The sequence below is a fragment of the Pararge aegeria genome, chromosome 21 (genome assembly GCF_905163445.1).
Source record: "Pararge aegeria chromosome 21, ilParAegt1.1, whole genome shotgun sequence".
In the NCBI taxonomy this organism is placed as follows: domain Eukaryota; kingdom Metazoa; phylum Arthropoda; class Insecta; order Lepidoptera; family Nymphalidae; genus Pararge; species Pararge aegeria.
Genome location: NC_053200.1, coordinates 15312347 through 15333981, shown reverse-complemented (window position 1 = coordinate 15333981; position 21635 = coordinate 15312347). Strand labels below are relative to the sequence as shown.

General features: G+C 37.9%; 1 protein-coding gene across 1 annotated transcript in view; it reads right to left on the bottom strand.

The window, feature by feature from the left end:
• LOC120632981 (alpha-2-macroglobulin-like) overlaps positions 1-21635 on the bottom strand; it is a 64973-nt gene that overhangs the window by 29776 nt on the left and 13562 nt on the right. The window contains exons 2-11 of the mRNA XM_039902990.1: positions 18123-18295; positions 15847-15919; positions 13825-13987; positions 7970-8140; positions 6516-6631; positions 5056-5260; positions 4594-4719; positions 3689-3883; positions 2746-2907; positions 1118-1450 (exon numbers count right to left, since the gene is read on the bottom strand). Of these exons, the coding sequence (XP_039758924.1) occupies positions 1118-1450; positions 2746-2907; positions 3689-3883; positions 4594-4719; positions 5056-5260; positions 6516-6631; positions 7970-8140; positions 13825-13987; positions 15847-15919; positions 18123-18295 (1717 nt within the window). The remainder of the gene's footprint in view (positions 1-1117; positions 1451-2745; positions 2908-3688; positions 3884-4593; positions 4720-5055; positions 5261-6515; positions 6632-7969; positions 8141-13824; positions 13988-15846; positions 15920-18122; positions 18296-21635) is intronic.

The following is a 21635-nucleotide window of genomic DNA, read 5'->3' as shown; positions in this document are numbered from 1 at the left end:
GCCCGACGTGTTAATCGAACTTGGGATTTCGTGCTTATTTAGGTATGCTAACCACTAGACCAATGAGGCAGGCCAAATAACAGATGATAAAACTTAACATAGGCACTAAAAAGTAGTCTTATCGCTAAAGTTATTATTGTTATTTACGTTTATCTTTCTTAAAATTAGGCGTTAATGTTCCCAACCTCCGATAGGAGACGACATAGCTATAAGAGAAGTTTAATAAGGATAATTCAGTATTCAAAGTTCAAATTTAGTACCAAACAAAATAAGAATGCCTAACGCAACAATCGTACTCTAGTGGCTACAGCCTCTCTTTGAAATCCTGGCACTCATCTCTAAATTTTCGTTTATAACTTAAGGAATTTAATATATTAGTTACTTCTCTCTCTGGTCGTTCCTTCATAACTGAAGATCGTGGCCCTGGTGAGATCTTAACTTCGCGCTGGTAAACTGTCTGCCCATCTTGTTGGGGACCAGCCTATAGGTCTAATACCTTTGGTGTTGCCCGTAACTATAACTTTTTCCCGGCTATCATTACCCCGCCTCATTATGTGCCCGAAATACGAAAGCAAATGTTGCTAACTTATTTTAGATAGATCAGTTACTTATTTTAGTAATAATAGACCAAGCAGATGGCCCACCAGACGATAAGTGGAAAACCATCGCTTAGCCCACTTCGTAGGGTGTACAAGGAACACATCCTGCAACATGCAGCCCTGTGTCCATTTAACCTGAGTCATTAAGTCTCAGGTGCCTGTAACTACACCGGACCGGAACAAAACATTGCTGCTTAGCGGCAAAAATAATATGGTCATCGAACTTCTCCTGCCTTTTACTACTAAAAAGCTAAAGAGCCTGAAAAACATCGTGGGGAAACCTGAATGCTTGAGAGTTCTCCATAACGTCCTCAAAGGCGTGTGAAGTCTACCAATCTGCATTTGGCCAGTGTGATAGTCTAAGACCTAAAGCTTCCTCGTTCTAAGAGACCCGCGCCCTGTAGTGGTCCGGAAACGACTTGATAATTATGAAAATTAGGTACAAGGACAGCTTATCTCTTGAAGGAATTCTTCCAGAAGCCCCCAATTGTGAGAAAATGTAAAATGAGAGAACTGACCTTGTTGGCGAAGCATTCTTCCATCTCAAAATGTTTACTCGCAGTGATCAGCTCGTTGTTATGGTAGAAATACGCTATCAGATGGCTGTCCGGACACATCTGGCTGCTCACTTTGATCGGCAACATTACTTTGGACAAATGCCTGTCCAAAAGCGAATCTAGCTCTGAGGAATTCCCGCCTTCCAAGATCTTCGCGGGTAGTTCGATTTTGCCAAAATTTCGATTGGAACATATGCTGTTCCGGTCGGTGGTTTTGATTTGATCTGTGACGCTGGTGATGGGGCATTGAGTGGTGGCCCCCCAGCGGTAGATGATGCCACCTCGGGTGATAACCTGCCAATGGAAATGGGTTTCTTCAACATCATCATGATCCTCAGTTTATTAATGCATTGAAGCAGGGCTAGCATGGTCTGGAGACATTTTTTTTTCCCGGGGCAAGAACAAAATTTTATCTTCTCCCACATCCTCACCCACACCCACACCCATATCCTCACCCATATATACATACACAGTACACACACGTATCTAATCTGTTAAGTACAATCAGTTACTGAAATTTCTTGATCTTTTCCTTGATGATTTCTGTGATATTTTGTAAACGTAAGAAAAAAAGAGAAACGGTTTACAAAAGGCGGACTTTATGCTAAATCATTTTCTACCAGCAACCATTCGGACGTGCGAGAAAAACGAGAGGGTTTTGATTTGTTTTTAATTAATTAAATTAAATATTAATTCAATATAATACGACAACACACACACCGCCATCTAGCCCCAAAGTAAGGGTAGCTTGTGCTATGGGAACTAAGACGACTGATGAATATTTTTATGAATAATATACATACATTAATTCTCAGAATATAAATATAAACACCCAGACACTGTAAAACATTCATGTTCATCACACAAACATTGTCCAGTTATGGGAATCGAAACCACGGCCTTGCGCTCAGCAAGCTTTTTAATTTACTGTATAAATGTTAAATGAAATTAAATATGTTTAACAACTTTCCGAGCATTGTCGCAAGTTTTAAAATAATATCCGAATAATATGTGTGATAAACGCGTGTAAACTTCACCTATTTCCAGTGGCCAGCCTTTCACGGCTAGCATGGGCAGGAGACAATTATCTCCCCCGGGGAAAGGATATAAATTTATCTTCTCCCACAGCTTTATCAACTCTAAGAACACTGGCGCACAAGTGGAAATAATATATGTGTAAAACGGGGGTAAACTTCTTGGATAGAAGCAGGCGTTACTTTGCAGAAATCCATAATATATTATGAAAATTAAGCTTAACTTGCTATACTCCGCGAACAGCAGCAGAATCTGTATGGTGTAATTTATAATTACTTCAATCCGTATACTCCACACCAAACAGATCCTCGGCAATATACCCTCTACGCACGTTTCGCTACGAGCCGGAGCATCATCAGGATATTTTGACTTTACAATGAATAATTGTTATTCATGTTTGGATTATGAGGGTAAACTTCTCCTATTCTATGTTCCCGTGCTTTAGCAGGTGGACACGTTAATTATATTTAGTGTTATAATCAAGGGATAATATAGCCAGCTGTGTTGGAGAGATTGCAGTCACTTGTTTTATTATAGTGGTATAAAAAACATACCACGAAGTGCACGGTGATGGGTGTGGTGATGTGGCCCAAGTTCAGATATAGTGGCAGCAGGGCCCGTGCCCGCTCGTCAGTGCGCAACGCACCCAGCGCGGCGCGGCCTTGCGTTCCGGAACATCGGGTCACCAGGTGAGCTGTTGCGTTGTACAGGCGCGCCTGTAACACAATACACAAGTATGGATTACTAGCCTGAAGCATCAAAAACCACTCCACTTTAGTTTCTCACTTCATACAATTTAGCAGTTGACGGCAGTGGCGTGCACTTCATACATGCACAAAAGCGCTGCCCACCCTAACATTTTCTTATAACTGGCATCAGAGGAGGATTTCGCCATTTTATGCCATTTCACATCTTTATGCTTACCCTGTTCCAAATTCCTGCTTACGCCACTGGTTGACGGTAATTATTTTACCATTATAGTTCTAAACGTTTACCGTAAAATGGGGAAAATGGCAAAAGCTTGTGAGCTAGCAACATTCCGCGGGTGTGAAGAGTGATGTGCGCGGGGCGCGGGGTGTTTCTGCCGCTAAGCAGCATTGTTCCAAAGCTGTTTTACGGTCTGGAGGGTGTGTCTGGTGTAATTACAGGCTCGAGTCAGTTTGATGTACTCATGGCGGCACATAACGTGTTCCTTGCGAAGTTCCGCTAAGTTGCTGCGAAGTTCCTGCGAAGTTGCTGTTGCTCTGTGTAAGCGAAGGTTTTCCACTTATCATCAGGTGACCAAATAAGTTTTCTGGGAAAATTGAGGAAAAATTTCCATAAGAGTGACTTATATTAGAATCTATGTATTTCTTCTGAACTAAGGGGTCCACAAGTAGACAAGAGTGACAGAACTTCTGTACTTTTAAGCATAATTTACCTCCAGGAAAAACGTAGTGGTACATTGTTTCTCCAAAAAAATATGTATTTTTTTACATAAAATCGAGGAAAACTTACTTGAAATTGGTAGTAAGGTTTCCCATCATCGGCGGTGAACATGACCCTGCCAATTCCCTTGGCGTCGGTGACGGAGTCCATGCAAGAAGCCTTTGTAGCGTCGAAGGCTGTTTCTTCCGGAGTCATGGCTGGTGATCGGCACACGGTAACTCTTTCATTGACCGCCGGTTTATCGTCCCACCGAGATGCTTTGACCTATCGAAATATACGTGAAAAATAAAACGTTACCCACGATTTGGTAAACTTTTTTTCATTACTTTTCTAGTGAGACAACCAAGATAATGGGTTGGGGATAGTAAAATCACTTTGTGTCTGGCTGGTTTTGGTATCATTAAAAGTTTAAATTTTAAAGAAGATAATTCCAAATTCAAATTAAGAAAATGTGTGATTTTTATATGTTTTTCGTACTGTGAAGATTAGTGAATCTAATGAAGAAATTAGAAACATTTTAAAATTTTACTAAGAAAAGGTAAAAATGCAACGCAAGCCGCGATGTTTATGGACTTAGGGCAGCGCCTGTAAGAGTAGTACAAATTTGGTTTAAGCGTTTTCAATCCAAAATTTTGACGTCAGAGATGCACCTCGCTCTGGTCGCCCTATTACGAATAAAACGGATGCCATTTTTAAAAAAATGGAGCAAGATCGTCATATCAGTAGTTACGACGTAGCTAAAGAACTGGGAATTGAACACAAAACAGTTTTGGCCCAAAGTAAGCGTAGCCTGTGTTATGGGTACTAAGATGACTGTTGAATGTTTTAATAAATAATACTTATAAAATAGATAAACACGCAGACACTGAAAAACATTTTCCACTTGTGGGAATTAAACCCACGGCTTTGGACTCAGAAAGCAGGGTAATTTTAAAATTATTATTGAGACCAAAGTTATGAATGCATGGACTCACCTTTATTTTGTAAGGTAGCCCGGGTGATATGACAGCCCGATGCTTGGTGAGGAACTCTATCTTCACCGGGTCGTCCACCACTTGAGACACCACTGTTGTGTTCTGCCACAGGTGGGTTCCTTCCTCCTGGAATTAAATTGTTTAGTCGACATTTCCAAGAAGCATTTTGCTACAATACAGTAGAGTATCGAATGGATTACCTGTTCAATTAAAAAAAAATTATGTGAGCCGTCACGGGACGCCTGGCAGATGTGAAACTTCGAAATAGTTTTCTATAAGTTATATGAACAGATTACAACAGGAATCAGATATTGCATGGACTTTTTGACTTTGACAAAGATATTTTTGACTTTGACTTTTATTCTGAGGGGAGACACGTGCGCTGTAGTGGGCCGGTGATGGGACGATGATGAAGATTGAATTGTTTTATGGATTGATTTTTACGAAAGTTATTTCCTTTACCTGAAAAGAGAAGTCAGCAACGATGACATCTGGCGGACTGGTCCCATCCAGCCCTATACGTTTGGTCGCAGCCGCGTGTCTATGGCAGGCCCTTGGTGCCTTTAAACGGACCGCAGTCCGAATACCACCTTGGCCTTGGTTGGTACCACCGGCGCCTCGAAGGCGTATTACCAGCATGCCTTCTACCGCTTCTGACCAGGGATACCTATAAAGATCGTTAAAGGAGATAATCCGTTGAACATACTTGTAATAAGTAAGCCAAAATAATGATTTTTTTTTAAAATGAAATGGTGATTTTTAACACATGTTTTTTTCACATTTGTTTTATAAATATAACCTAAATAAACTATGTAAAACTAAATAGAATCTAAAACGTCTTCGAAACCACCGCAGCGAGGCACATTAAGATGCTGGTAGCTCCTTTGGATGGCGAAACTTATTCGTTGCCCCTTTGGAAGGCGAAACTTATTCGTTGGCCAAGGTAACTGCCCGCTCTAGGATAACCGGTAGACTCGACACAGGTTTTGAACTTAAAAGAAAAACTCCGCCTTATCTGCTATTGTTATATGTGAACAAATATGATGTTCAGACGTATCTACTACACAAATAAAATATCTTATTTTTGCAGAAACTATACGTTTGTTGATAAAAATTCCTAATTATATTTAAAGAAATTATTTTCCACGAAAAAGCTCGTCTGGTTTCTCGCCATGGCCGCACTCGTTACTTAATAAGCAAATTAGAGATTTAATGAATCCTTGTATAACAATTATAGATTTTGGTATTGATAACAAAATAACTGAGCAACTCATAGTTTTATCACAAAGTACTTGATATACGAAGCTCAAGCGGTACTAAATTATGTTTATATAGACGTGACGTCATAATCTTGTATTCAATCAGCGTTTCACCTGTCACATTGGATTGCGTGTTTTTGCACTTTTCTTTATTGTAAATATATATCAATCTTCTTTTTCAGATATTAATAAAAATACGTTTTTCATATCACAATTTTATAAATAACTAGCATCTGCCCGCGACTCCGTCTGCGTGGACTTCAGAATTGTGTCTAAAGCTTCGCTCTTTAGCAATTTTTCATCCTACCACTTGAACTATTTGTGAGATCGGTATAGAAAGTACATGTCCTTTTCCATAGCATTGGTGACATGCATACCAAATTTCAAAGCTGTCCGCCCGCGGCTTAGCTAGTAAATTTTTTTTAATGTTTCCTCGGGAACTACTTAAGGTATCGTATGTCAAAGGTAGCCTATGTTCTTCTCCATGTCAAAGGCTACATGCATGCTCAATTTCATCCAAATCCGTTCAGCTGTTTTTGTGTGATTGAGTAACAAACATCCACACTTTAACATTTATAATATTAGTAGGATTATGATAAATACAATATTCTAACGATTCTTTGTAACTGTCATCATGCTCATTCTACTTTTCGTTTTCGTTACCTGACACACACAGTCCATACGAGTCTCTCGCTGGTCCTCAGTACGATTGGCGCATGACGTACTGTCAGCTGGAATGGAGGCAGCTCGTAGTTACCAACGAAGAAGGATGTAGCTCCCTGAAACAATATACGTGTTTTTTTTTCGTTTCTATATTTATCTCACAGAATTAAGAACATACAGAATCCTCATTAAGCCATATTTGTATGCAGTTCCTCGGGTCTATTATGAAAATTAAGCTTAATTTGATTGTTAACTTGACCGTGACTTAACAATTATTCATTGTAAAGTATACATCTGAGGATGCTCCCGTTTCGGAGCGAAATGTGCGTAAAGGCTACATTGACGAAGATCTGTTTGGTGTGGAGTATAAGGATTGAAGAAATTATAAATTACACCATACAGATTCTCCTGCTTTTCGCCGAGTATAGCAAATTAAGCTTAATTTTCATAATATATCATGGAATTCCGCAAAATAACGCCTGCTTCTATCCAATATGTTCCTCGGGTCAAGAAACAGTGAAAACGCCCCGCGCACATCTCACTTTACACCTGCGGAATGTTGCTCGCTCACAAACTTTTCCTATTTTACCATTTTAGGGTAAACGTTTAGAATATTAGAGGCAAAATAATAACTGTCAACTGTTAAATGATATGAAGTGACTAACCGTTTGTTCGAGATACAAAAGCAAAAATTTAGATTCGTGGTGATATGGCATATAGGTACGCCTGTTAAAAAAGGAAGAATCTATTCGAGTGCACTTGCCTCGAAGATGCCTATTAATATATCCACCTCGCTCTTTAAGGCAAGTAGGCTATATCAACTTTAATACAATAAAGCCGAAGAGTTTGTCAATTTTTTTTTTCTGTTTATTTTTCTTATTTACTGATGCATTGGTTTTGTATAGTATTTCAAGTGTTTTTATTTGGGTGTTGTTGCAAATAAATAAATAAAAAAAGACGTGTGTGTACTCATGTACACGCGTTAGAAGTTATACTTAAAACTACTACAAGATAAAAATCATTTAAAAAATATCATCTTTCGTCAAATCGTATTTAATACATTGAAAGTTTTACTATATTACAACGCATTATCTATTTGTCTTAATATCGGACCACCAAGTCTTACTCAACATTAAAATGAATGAGCCCGCAGACTTTGAAAATTGAAAGTGTACACTGTCAAAGCTTTGTTTGAAAAACTAAAATGTTTACTATAGCTAACTTCCTAGTGTCGGTTTTTTGTAACGGTGTAAAATGCATGGCGCATCGTACAAATTTACACTTACCATTTTTCCCTAACGCGCTAAAAGAAGTATAACTTCAAAAAAAATAATAAAGTTCATGCTTTTTAAGGGTCTTTGTCAGTAAGAGTGTAATGTATGTTATAAATTATCTCTAGATAAAATGCCTTGTAATTATGTGTTTTCTAGCGAGGGGTGGGAAGAAATACGTACTTGTGAGCCATCTGCCAGTCTAGCCCTAACCGTCCACTTCCCAGGCGGTGCCAGCTCATCCAGCTGGTGTTGAATCTGCGCCAATCCCAGTCTGGTCCTCACGCCCTGCCACTGTGCGGTCTTGACGCCGTCCCAGGCGCCTCGTGGCCCTTCCAGCCATACCTCGTCAATCTGGAATGAGAGAAGAAATGTTGTATTGAATATATCATCATCAACCAATCACTGGCCCTATATAAGGCAAGGGTTTCCTGTCAGAATGAGAAGGGTTTAGGCCATAGTCTACCACGTTGGCCCAGTGCGGATTGGACTCCACACACCTTTGAGAACATTTTGATAATGAGTCTAATAGTACTCCAAATTTAATTATTATGTTTATTATGTCAATTTGTTTAATTTTATAGAAAAAAAAAATTGTGATATTTAAATAAACTTTATTTAACTAACTGATATTGCGTTATAACAAAACTTTATACTTTATATAAAACAGAATAAGGTGAAAGATGAAATTTTTGAAAAGATTTTAAATTTTTATCTCGATACGCCAAAGGACATTCGACACTGACTGTGGATCGAATGACTCTTAACGTGCGTACATAAGTATACACACCGTTAATCCTTGACTGCCATCTTACCTGGTGGTAAGTGCTGATGCAGTCTAAGACGGCAGCGGGCTAGCCTGTTAGGAAGTATGGTAGTCATACCCGTAATCAGTTTCAACGCGACATCGCACCGGAACACTAAACGTCCGGCACGTCTTTGTAGGGTGGTATCCAGCTATGGCCAAAGCCTCCCACCAGACCAGACTAGAGAAAAATGGAAAAAAAAAATCAAATTGCCCCTGACGGGAATCGAACCCGGGACCTCCTAATTAAATTCGGAGCGCTCACCGTTGCGCCAGTGAGGTCATCCGGAACGAGTTGCATAAAAAGCACGCTACTCACCTTTATGTTAACAAAAAAGCATGGGTATGAATCGCTCTAATGATGCTTAATATTAATTGTGAGATGGTGATAACAAAAGAATTACCCAGCTAAGTTTTTTGTGGGCTCTTCTTATACCAGGGCGCGTTTATAACCCTCGTTGCTTTAGGTTCAAGATGGCGAACGTAGTTATCACCATCCCCTTACAATTATGTAAACATATATGTATGAACGCTTCATAAGTGCCTGTTATAGGCCTATATGAATAAAAAAACGTCACGACAGTAAAATAGTGCTCTGTGTTATTTTATAGAAAAAAAAACGTTTCGCCAACTTAGACGGCCGATAGGCGAGTGTTCGAAATATTTGTGTGATGAACATGATTGTCTTTGAGTGTCTGTATATTATTAGTATTAATGTATATTATTCATTAAAACATTCAGTAGTCATCTTTGTACCCATAATACAAGCTACGCTTACGATGTATATATCGTCGAGTATATTTAACTTAATCTTTCATTTAACCAACTTTTATGAAATAGCTATTGGTGAACGGTTGATGAGTGCCTAGGAATCTCTTTAGATTAAGCGTTACCTATTTAGGGGGTTTAATGGTAAAATTCTAATTTATTCGAGATATCAACAGTGGAAAAACTAAGAATAATATACGTGTCACTAGACTGTACATTGTACGAGAGCCAGACTAAACTTGACGGCGCGGTCAAGTACAAGCGCGTCTCGGTTGTAGTGTAGGCTCGCGGTGTGAGCTCGCATACAGAGACGAGAGGGCCCTTGGGAATGACTTACTTACATTTACTCTAATAGAAGCTATATTTCTGTATTCTATACTAGCGACCCATGGCTTCACAAGGGTGCAATGTAGACGAAGTTTCCAGGGAATAATAATAAAATCCCTGATGGTTTTAAATTTTACCATTCATCATCATCACATCAACCGATAGACGTCCACTGCTGGACATAGGTCTTTTGTAGGGAGTTCCAAGTTCCACGATTCTGAGCCGCTTGGATCCAACGGCTACCTGCGACGCGCTTAATGTCGTCTGTCCACCTCGTTGGGGGTCGACCAACGCTGCGCTTACCAGTACGGGGCTGCCATTCCAGCACCTTGGGACCCCAACGTCCATCCTTTCTCCGAACTATGTGCCCGGCCCATTGCCACTTAAGCTTCGCGACTCGTTGAGCTATGTCGGTAACTTTGGTTCTTCTACGAATCTCCACATTTCTGATTCGATCAATTTTACCATTAAACCCCCTTAAATAAGTAAAGTTTCGAGCAATATCTTAAGCTTTCGCTTGGTTGTTGGATCAAGGGTCGGATAAGAAGGCAGAGAGGAGGTTCCTCGCTCTGGAGCCCTGACTGCCGGTTGTTGGGGTACTGAAAAGCCCCGCAAGCGGAAGAGCGGTTTTTTTATACATTTTTAATAGTGTTTTTTGTTTTTCTTTTATAATTCACACAGTTGAAAATTTAAAAAAAAATGTGTAGAAATAAATGATAAATAAATCCTACACATTTATTGAATCTAACTCGTAAGGCTTAGCCAGCGTTTGTAGTAAGCGCCCGAAAATATACAATCATCATCATCATCATCAGCCATTGTGCGTCCACTGCTGAACATAGGCCTCTTTCAAGCAGCGCCAACTTTTCCTATTTTCGGCTTTCCTCATCCAGTCGATGCCTGCCACTTTTCGGAGGTCGTCGCTCCATCTAGTAGGGGGGCGTCCGACACTCCGTTTACCGACACGCGGTCTCCACTCGAGAACCTTTCGACTCCAACGTCCATCGGTCCTCCGACTAACGTGACCAGCCCACTGCCACTTTAGTACGCTAACACGAAAGGCTATGTCAGTTAATAATATACAACGTGTAACAGAATTACGAAATAAAATTGTAGGATGCAAGTATATTTGATAAGGAATCACCCTGGAAAAATATTAAATAAAAAGAAGCATATTTATTTTTCCATGCAAACTAATTCAAAACATTTGAAAAATGAAATGAAATGAAAATACACTTTATTGTACACCTAACAGAAATTAAATTGTAAACAAAAACAACACAATAAAACACAGGTACAATGGGCGGCCTTATCGCTAAAGAAATGTTAGTATAATATACATTAAACATTTGTGTGTTTACTTATGACAACCCTATTAAAGATAGAACATTGACACGCGCATAGTACTTAACTACGCTTCGCGACGCGTACCTAATAAAGTGACGAGAGTCACATGATTTCAATTTTGCTTGTGATGTTAGAGCTGTATCATATTTCTTTCAGTAAAAACTAAAGCAATTGTTTACTCAAAAACTATTAGGTTTTCGGTTTCACAGATAAGTCTCAGAGACAATACATAATGTGAGGTACATTATGTATTGTCTCTGATATTATTATGATGCCTGTGAAGTATTATTTCGGTTTTAAAATTTTTGAATTTCTTTGCCTTTCTCTATTATAATAATATGCATTTTAACTAAATATTCAAACTCAAATTCATATATGTTTTATTCATGAACACCTATCACTGTCATTTATAAAGCATTCATACATATATGTTATGATGGAACTCTAACATATAGTATTTTTACAAATATCACTTACTTTCAAAAATACTTTTCTGAAATTTTAAACTAACGTGGTTACCCATGCAACTGGGTCGATATATCGACAAATCCAAAAATATTATCGTGGTGTGTACCCGTTAAGAAATGTTGATTAACCACGAAAATCTTAGTTTAAAATCTTCAAAAATAATAATAAATATATTTTCTTTCGAAAAGAAGTGGGATGCTAATCGATTATGGTGTATGCATAGAAATCTTAATAACAAGGACATGAAAATTCCCATAGGTATTTACTGGTTGGTTAATTATTTATGTCGTCACAATAAAGGAGCTGATCGGTCATTGATATCATTATATTCTGTGATAAAAAGTTTTTATGCACCCATCAGACAACGCATGGCGACGAGGTTCAATTAATAGTGGCTAGGCGAGTTATATGAAAGTGATACTCAAGTCGCCAAAGTCGCATACGAAACACAATAATTGTTTGCGTACGCGACAATATTTCGCAAACCGTGTCAGTGGTACGCTGACTGTGCCACTAAGTACTAATTAGTAGCAGTCACTTGCAGTTACATCAGGCATTTCTCATTATGTCCGGAATATTATTTTAATTAAGCATTTCCAAAGTCTATACCTGCTATTGGAACCCTCCTAGATTTAGATTTAAGATAACGAATGTAGTTATCGCCCAGTGGCGTGCATAGAGGGTATGCACAGGGTATGCAGATGATATAAAGTGAAGAAAATCTACGAAAAGAGTTATAAAAAACTTAAAGATAGGCATTGTAATAGGTATAGAAAGCCTAACGTTGAGTATTTATAGCTCGTACTGGGGATTTTCTTAATTTTATTACATCTGCATACCCTGTGCATACCCTCTATGCACGCCAATGTTATCGCCAGCACTTCACAGTAATGGAAACATACTCGTATATTTATGAATGCTTCATAACGACATACAAACAAACAAACAAACTAACAGATGTATAATATAAAAAGGTTTATCATTGATTTAATATTTACTAAAAACTGTATTATATCACATGTGTAACTACTGGCGGTTTAACTTGCTCTTTGAAGAAGCCCTTATCACCTTAACCCTTCATAGCCTTTGGTAGGCTACGTGGCCTTTAAGCGATAAGGACGCCTATTGCACCTTTTTTTTGTTTTGATTGTGTTTGTTATTGCTTTGTGTATAAATAATGAAAAATATACTACGACAGTACTCACAAAGCCATCTAACCCCAAAGTAAGTGTCGCTTGTGTTATGGGTACTAAGATGACAGATGAATATTTGTATGTGTAATATACACAAATACTTATAATATACAGATAAACATTCATGTTCGTCACACAAACATTTTCCAGTCGTCGGAGTCGAACCTACTCGGTCGGTTCTGTTTTGGGCATTATATGAAATGACAGATCTCAATAAGTCAGTGACATACGCGTGACATACCGGTTTTGTGAATCGCGAACACATTTTATGGGATAAATTGGAGAGTTAATGAACAGTTATACTACCTTACAGGTTTATTTAGTACTTATACTTCTTTTTTTATTGTTTTAAAGATTATTTAATTTATCCTTAATCCTACTATCCTACTAATATTATAAATGTGAAACTGTGGATGTTTGTTACTCAATCACGCAAAAACGGTTTAACGGATTTGGATGAAATTTGGCATGCATGTAGCCTTTGACATGGAATAGAACATAGGCTACCTTTTATCCCGATTCCTTGTGTGGATCCCGAGGGAAAATTGAAAATTGTTCCCGAGCTAAGCCACGGTCAGCTTTGTAATTTTGTATGCACGTCACCTATGCTATGGAAAGGGAGACAGAATATGCATGTGATATAAAATGAAGAAAAACTCACGTGTTATTAATACTTAAGGGCAGGCTTTTTATAACTCTTACAATGCCTGTCCTTAAGCTTTTCATTATTCGTAATGGAGATTTTTTTTTCACGCCACTGCTCTACTGTGCATCATCATCAGCTTACTGCTGGTTACAAGATTGAAAAGGATTTAAAGCAAACTCCGACCACCCTGCTCCATTGTAGATTGGTGGGTTATTATAATCACATGTTAGTGTACTTTTTTTTTTTTTTTTAATTTATCGCAAAAGTATAAAAAGTTACAAAACCGAATATAACCTACGGGACGGGAGGGTTTCCCACTATCACCACGCTGGAGAGACGGGTTAGTGACCGCAGCACATGCTAGTAGTAGTACAGAGGACGCTGAATCTCTTAGTCGCCTCGTACGACACTCGCGGAAAGAGGGGGTGGTGACAACTGTATTCTGATCACGACACGGCAATGACGGCAGTAGAGGTATACTCACAATGGCATGCGCAGGAGTGAGATCGGCTTTGAGGGCCACGGCGCGGAATCGAACCGTGTCCCCCGGCCGGTACCTTCCACGTTCCGTATGGACTACCAACACTCGGCCGCTGGCTATCCGGACTGTGATGCGTCGGTCCCACGCACAATTTTCTTCTGGATACCTGAGTATTTTTATTATAATCACTTTTATTACATGGGTGTAGACAGTGGCGTGCATAGAGGGTAGGCACAGGGTATGCAGATGATATAAAATTAAAAAAAAAATACTTAAGGGTAGTCTTAATATAACTCTTACAAAGCCTATCCTTAAGATTTTAATAACTCTTACTCCACTCGCACAAAGGGCTGCGAGGGGCGGCGCAAGCAGAAGTCAGAGTGAATGTACTTTTTATCCCGGAAAAATGGATAGTTACTATGGGTTAGAGCGAAAGCTATATCCTGTTATAACTGTAACATCTCCACTTATAAAAGCTTTTGCATTCAAAACATTAGTGGGAAAATAGGGATAGTAACAGTAAATAAGAAAAGTACAGCGGACGGAGCCGCCTGCACTTCTATTACAATTTCTATTTAATTCAGCACAATACATAATGTTACATTTATAATACAATATTTAAAACAAATTTAATCAAATAAAGTAAAGTATGTACATCCAGTTTGGGCGCAGACATTTTTTTAAATTAAATAATTTTATGAATTTCAAAATATAAGTAAGACATCGTATAGTACGGAAACCGATTGTAAAATACGGCCAATTTGAAAAGAGGGTATTTAATTTATTTTTAGTTTTTTCCGCAAAACGACGTACATTTCCTTTCATTTTAGTGTAAAATTATAAACTAATATAAAACCTGACATAAATAACATCGGAATAGTTAAAGATATTTTTATTGTATTCGTCAATATCAAATTAAAATGAGCACATTTGGAAAAATATAACGTTTTCTTTGGTTACACTAAATCGGCAAGGTAATGGCTCAGTTTATTTTATTTGCAGGTTCCTGATATCTATTCATTTATATAAGATTTATAGATAGATAGATAGATAGATAAATTCTTTATTGCACACAATTTATAATATAAATTGAAAACATAAATATAAGAAGAATAACAATGCGCAAAGGCGGTCTTATCGCTTTAAGCGATCTCCTCCAGACAACCCTTAATGAAAGAAGAACAGGAATATATTGATACAAGATTTATATTGCTGCAAGGATCTGATTCATAAAAATTAAGGGGTCATATACCAGTATTTATTCTAAACTTCAATGGGGCCCTCATGTAAATAATTTATCGAGCAGGCTTAGTTCTGCTGCCTATGCAGTAAAGAAGATACGCCACCTGACAGACATAGAAACTGCTAGGCTAGTCTATTTTAGTTACTTTCACAGCATTATGTCATATGGAATTTTACTATGGGGTAATGCTGCTGATATTGGCACTATTTTCGTGCTGCAGAAGAAGGCTGTTCGTGCTATCTATAAAATGGGTCCGAGAGAGTCATTGAGAGATAAATTTAAAGATGTTAAAATAATGACAGTCTATACCCAATACATATTTGAAAATTTAATGTATGTTCACAAAAATTTATCAAAATTTAAAAGAAAATGTGACCTCAATAATTTTAACGTTAGAAGCAAAAATAAACTTGCAGTGCAGTACAATAGACTGCACAAAACAATAAATAATGGAAAAGTCCTAGTATAAAAGATTACGTAAACGATAAAAAAGCTTGGGTGTGAAATATTTTCTAATGATAATGTGAGTGATAACAAAAAGAAAACCCGGCTAAGTTAGTTGTGGGCTTCTTCTTAGACCAGGACTTGTTTGGAACCCTCGCAGCTTTAGTTTTAAGTTGTACTATTGTAGTTATCACCATCACTACTCCTTGCTATGTACACATATTGTATTTAATCAACGCATCAAAAGTGCCATCTATGTGCCTATTTGAATAAAGAAATATTTGACTTTGACTTTGACTTTGACTATTATCTACCAATAGAATTTTTAGATGGCTCACCTTATGTTTACATTCAATTCAGCTTTGGTATTAGGTCTGAGAGGTACCGCTATGTCGAGGCAGCCTCCGTCACCTAAAAAAATTATATTATAACAATTATAGTAACTGACTGCCACCGTTTTATTAGTAGTAGAGTTTTTTGTGACATAGCTCGTCCGGGGAAATACCACTGCCATGGTGATTTCTGCCATTTGTTGTGACGGCAGGCTTTGGCCTTGGCTAGTTACCACCCTACCGACACAGACGTGCCGCTAAGCGATTAAGTCTTATGGGGCGATGTAGCGTAGAAACTGATCAAGGTTACGACTACCTCACTTCACTACCGTCTTAGACTGCATCATCACTTACCACCAGGCGTGATTGCAGTCAAGGGCTACTTTGTAGTGAATAAGAAAATAAAAGCAGCATTGTTTCAGTGCTGTGTAACTTCTCTTGTCTGATCTAATGGGAGGCTTCGTTTGTTGCTAGCAAAAACAACAATTTAAGGAGAGGTATTTACCTAAATCAGGGACAGTCGATTTTAAATTGCACCATTACATACATAATTATATACACACCAATATAAGTTGTGAGGTACGCATTTGTTTGTATAATTACTTTACGTTACTTTAATTGTGCATGTACCTACCTATGATAAATAAATAAAGCGAACTGCAAAAAAAAACTACCTTACCGACAATGACAACCAAACAATTTAGCGTACACGAAGTCGCGTAGAAACCGTATCGGGGTGGTATTCCCAAACAGGTTAGCCCGCTACCATCTTAGACTGTATCATCACTTACAACCAGGTGAGAAGAAGAAGAAGAAGAAGAAGAAAAAGTCTTTATTGCACATACAAATATAAATTAGGTTAACAAAAAAATAAAAACTATACATATGGACAAAGGCGGTCTTATCGCTTGAAGCGATCTCCTCCAGACAACCTTTGGTTGAAGAAACATATTATAGAAAACGGGATAGTGCAATAATTAAATTGTGCTAATTATAAACATTACATACTAATACTACATATATATAGTAAAACATATATTTATATATTTGTATATGAATATCAATATATATATATATATCAATATATAAACTTAAATACATATTACTATTTAAACATACACATAAAATACATAGATATTTTGCTACATACTAGACAGGAAATGAAAGGTCTTTTAACCGTGATTTAAAGATGTTTAATGATTTGGACTGTCTTATATCCCTTGGCAGCTCATTCCATTAATTAACCACCTTTACCGTAAAAGAATTGCCATACGCCAATGAACGACTAGCAGGAACGTGTAACAAGCTGTCGTTATTAGCTCGCAGATTTAAGTGAACATTGCTACCAAGAAAGGTGAATCGCTCTTTCAAATATGGTGGAGTTTGCGGATAATATAAAATGGAGTAAAGGAGAGAAAGAGCGTGTAAGTTTCTACGAGAACGAATTGGTAGCCACTTCAATTGAGCACGATACTGAGACACATGATCAAATTTACGTATGCCGAAAATGAACCGTATACACAAGTTTTGCAGCCTCTCAAGTTTGTTTAGCATGGTCTCAGATAAATCGACACCAAGCCGTTATATTATTCAAATCAGTATTGAGAGATTCAATCGCATATGCAAGATCATCAATGGTCGCCGAAACATAAATCTGCAAGTCATCAGCGTATAAATGATAGGACGAAGATATAACAGAGGAAATCGAATTTATATAGATAGAAAAAAGAAGAGGAGAGAGAACACCGCCTTGAGGCACTCCAGAAGTAAGAGAAATGAAGGAAGATAATTTATGATCCAACCGTACACACTGTTGTCGATTACGTACATATCCCTGAAACCAGTTGACAACAAGTGGTGACAAATTTATCATCCTCAAGACAGCCAAAAGCAAGTCAAAATCTACAGTGTTAAATGCGTTACTAAAATCTAAGAGAGCTATAACTGTAAGGAGTTTATTGTCAACAGCGTACCGAATATCATCACATACCTTAATTAAGGTCGTAGCTGTGCTATGCCCACGCCGAAAACCTGACTGTAATGGGCTTAAGACCTCATACCTTGTTAAGTAGAGGCTAAGTTGTTGATGAACAACACGCTCAAGAACCTTAGACAAAAAGGGAATAATGGAGATAGGTCGATAGTTTGAAGGAGTTAAAGGGTTGAGAACTTTAGGTATTGGTATGATATAAGCATATTGGTGAGATTGCAGTCAAGGGCTAACTTAAAGTGGAATAAAAAAAAAACATGTTACGAGGCAGGTTAGTAAATCTTAAGAATACCTGGTGCTAATTCCCGGGTCGCAGATACGTTAGCTCCATCGTCAGTGAAGAGTTTGAGTACAAAGCGCGCGGGTCCGTCTATATGAAATCTGGAGATGCAAGCTCTGTTGTTTCCGCCCGCTGTCAGAACTCCCGGTGCGAAAAACATGTGGTTCTTGTCGGTGCACGGTGAGCTGGAAATAAGAGAGAGTGCATTACACTTGAATGAATGAATGAATACACTATTATTGTGCACCACAGAGAAAATTTACAGAGATACAAATACAAAAGCACAATAAGGTAGAACGTACAATTTGGCGGCCTTATCGCTAAATAGCGATCTCTTTCAGGCACCCAAAGGCATACAAGAAAATGCTATACGAATTTAGTAGGTGGTACAACAAACATTAGTGAATTATTAGGATTTTAAACTAAATTAACATAAAATAAAAATAAAACATAGTACATATTGAACATAACACATTAAATATATGTACAAAAATACACTTCTTGTAGCTTTAAGTTAGCTAAGAGGTGACGTGACTGGATTCGATTTCGGAACGTTCCAAAACTAAAACGCGACCTAAAATAGTACCAACGTGGCCGCACCGTGCATTTTTCTTCTTTCTTTCTAATTTCCAGTAGCCTAAACAAATATTATCATCAAAATAATCAGTAAACCAGTAAATAAACCAGTATTTGACGGCGATTGGCGCAGTTTGCAGCGTCCCTGCTTTCTGAGTCCAAGGTCGTGGGTTCGATTCCCACTACTGGAAAATGTTTGTGTGATGAGCATGCATGTTTTTCAGTGTCTAGGTGTTTATATATATATTCTAAGTATTTATGTATATTATTCATTACAATATTTATCAGTCATCTAAGTACCCATAACACAAGCTACGCTTACTTTGGGGCTAGATGGCGATGTGTGTATTGTCGTAGTATATTTATTATTATTAATTTATTATTAAAATATCACTTGCTTCAACGGTGAAGGAAAACATCGTGAGGAAGCCTGCATACCTGAGGGTTCTTCTTAATGCAATCAAAGTGTGGAGTCCACCAATCCGTACTGGACAAGCGTGGTAGAGTACGGCCTTAACCCCTTCTCATTGTAGGAGGGGAAATAGTGAGCCGGTAATGAGTTGACGTGATGATGATGATGATGAAATATAGCGTTAGAGGACCTTTGAGGACTTTTCGGTCAGGTTAGGAGGCTTCATTTGATAGACTGATTGTTCAGGTAGGTTATTCATAACCTCTCAAAGTCAAAGTCAAAAATGTATTTATTCAAGTAGGCCCGGCCCATAGATGGCACGTTTTATATTTTATGAAAAATGTGTTCATGCTAATAAGACGACGCCGATAACCTTATTCGTAAACTCAAAACTAAAGCTACGAGGGTTCCGAACGCGCCCTGGTCTAATAAGCCCATAGCTTAGCCGGGAGTTAGGTAGATTGTTTTCAGTATCTAAAATTGTCATTCATAATTATAAGAACAGCAACCTGGTTATAGAAATTAGACAAACCCAAGCTTTATTTTCGTTTACGTTATCCTTCATACTATTATTATAAACTTTAGTAGGATAGCGATGAGGCCACGAAAAGATGCAAATAAACATACCATACAAATATCACTTTATTAATTTACTTTATAAACTATGACAATATGAACTTATCGTTTTACAACCTCGCAATTCACTTCATAACTCTCTCAAAGAACGATCCAACCCGCCAAGAAAAAGACCCCATTTCCCGCCAAAACTCCTAGCGTCCAGGTAGAATCCAAGCAATTTGATTGGTTCCCGCCGTTATGCGTCTACCGGCGTTAACCAATCGGAGAATGACAACCGATCGTCTCGTTCAAAAATAAGATTAAATTAAAAAAATAACAAAGAAGTGGAAATTATAATGCTATTTAAATTTAAATCCTAACAATCGACCGTCCTGACAACGTGTGCGCCCTCGCACATGTCGCCAGGAGGCATCCTAACAATCGGAACTTGGCCAGTTGTTTCAATCTTGACATAATTTTAACAATTGAGTACCAAAATATGTTATAAACATCCATTATCATCTTACTATATATTTACATATACATTGGAGTTTAATATAACTAACAAAACAACCACAACCATCAATATTTTAGTAAATAATATAGGTAAAGATTATTTTCTACACCTATTATACCTTTATAATTATATAAATATAATATTATTCATACTACTTCATAAACATTATATAAATCGACTTGATAAGAAAAACAACGATCGATAAATGTTTTTCATCATAAATGTATTCATTATATTTGGGATCCGAACGATCAATTAATCGAATAACCCATTACGACTCATCCCCTGAACGATCGATTTATCAGGGGAAACCCTACAGACATGCCAACAAGACGATCGATTTACTTGTGGCAGTCAGTGGGCATCATACTCTCTCTCTCTCTATTTAAGTTCCAGGACACGATCCGATCGATTCTCGTGCCTGGCTCTAGTGTTTTTGCTGTATCAGGGCACGATCCGATCGATTCTCGTCCCTGATTCCAGCTACATCAAGACACGATCCGATCGATTCTCGTGTCTAATCTGCAACAATAGAAAAATGGTTGTCTGTAGTTTTATGCATCAAGCGCTTATAAAACACACAAAACAAAACTTGAACATAAAACATTGTAAACTAAAACCAAATAGAACCAACTTTTATCCAATTTTTTTTTTTTTTTTTTGCTATATTTTAATCAATCCTCATTATAAGTTACTACTGGTATCCGATCCATTCACCTCAAAGGCATAAGCAATATGTATCCATAGCATTATACACGATTGAGTTATCTTAATAAGTTAACCCTTTTGCATAAAGTCGTTTGTTCTTTCATCATCATTTCATCAGCGCCTTTGGAAACAGCATTGAGACAGTACCTCTGATGGTGTCCTACCGGCCGGCGCGGGCGGTCGTTATCTGGATGGTGTTATTCAGTCCCCACTGAATATTTCCAGAATGTTAATCCTAATAATTTCCCAATTCTTTACACCATATTTCGCCGTCATTGCCTCTAAGTAGTCGAGAATGGTAAGATTGTACCCCTGTACCTACTTTGCCATTCAACCTAGAACTTCCTACTGCGATAAGGGTATGCTTTGTGCCCCTATTCAAGCAAAATAGAGTTAATGTGTGAGAAGTGAAATGGTTACCTTCGTCACTCATAATACTGCCTTAGAGCTCTTATCCCATTTAAGAGGTTGGTATTGCTATCGGGCTTAGTAAAACAAAACTTTGTGCAACCCTCTACAAAAACGAGCATGTGCCAATTGACTTTACGAAGGGTACATGAATGGTAAGGAATGGCATATCTGCTTTAGCAATAGGGTAGGGAAGACCTTCATAACGCTTTGAACGCTTTTAACACATGCTTACCTACGGGGTTTCTTTTATCTGACTTAAGGTAACGAAACAACTTATTATCTTTTATTAATAAGTTATCTTTTAAGCCCTGTTAAGGTCCTACAAAGCTCTGTAGTCTGTACA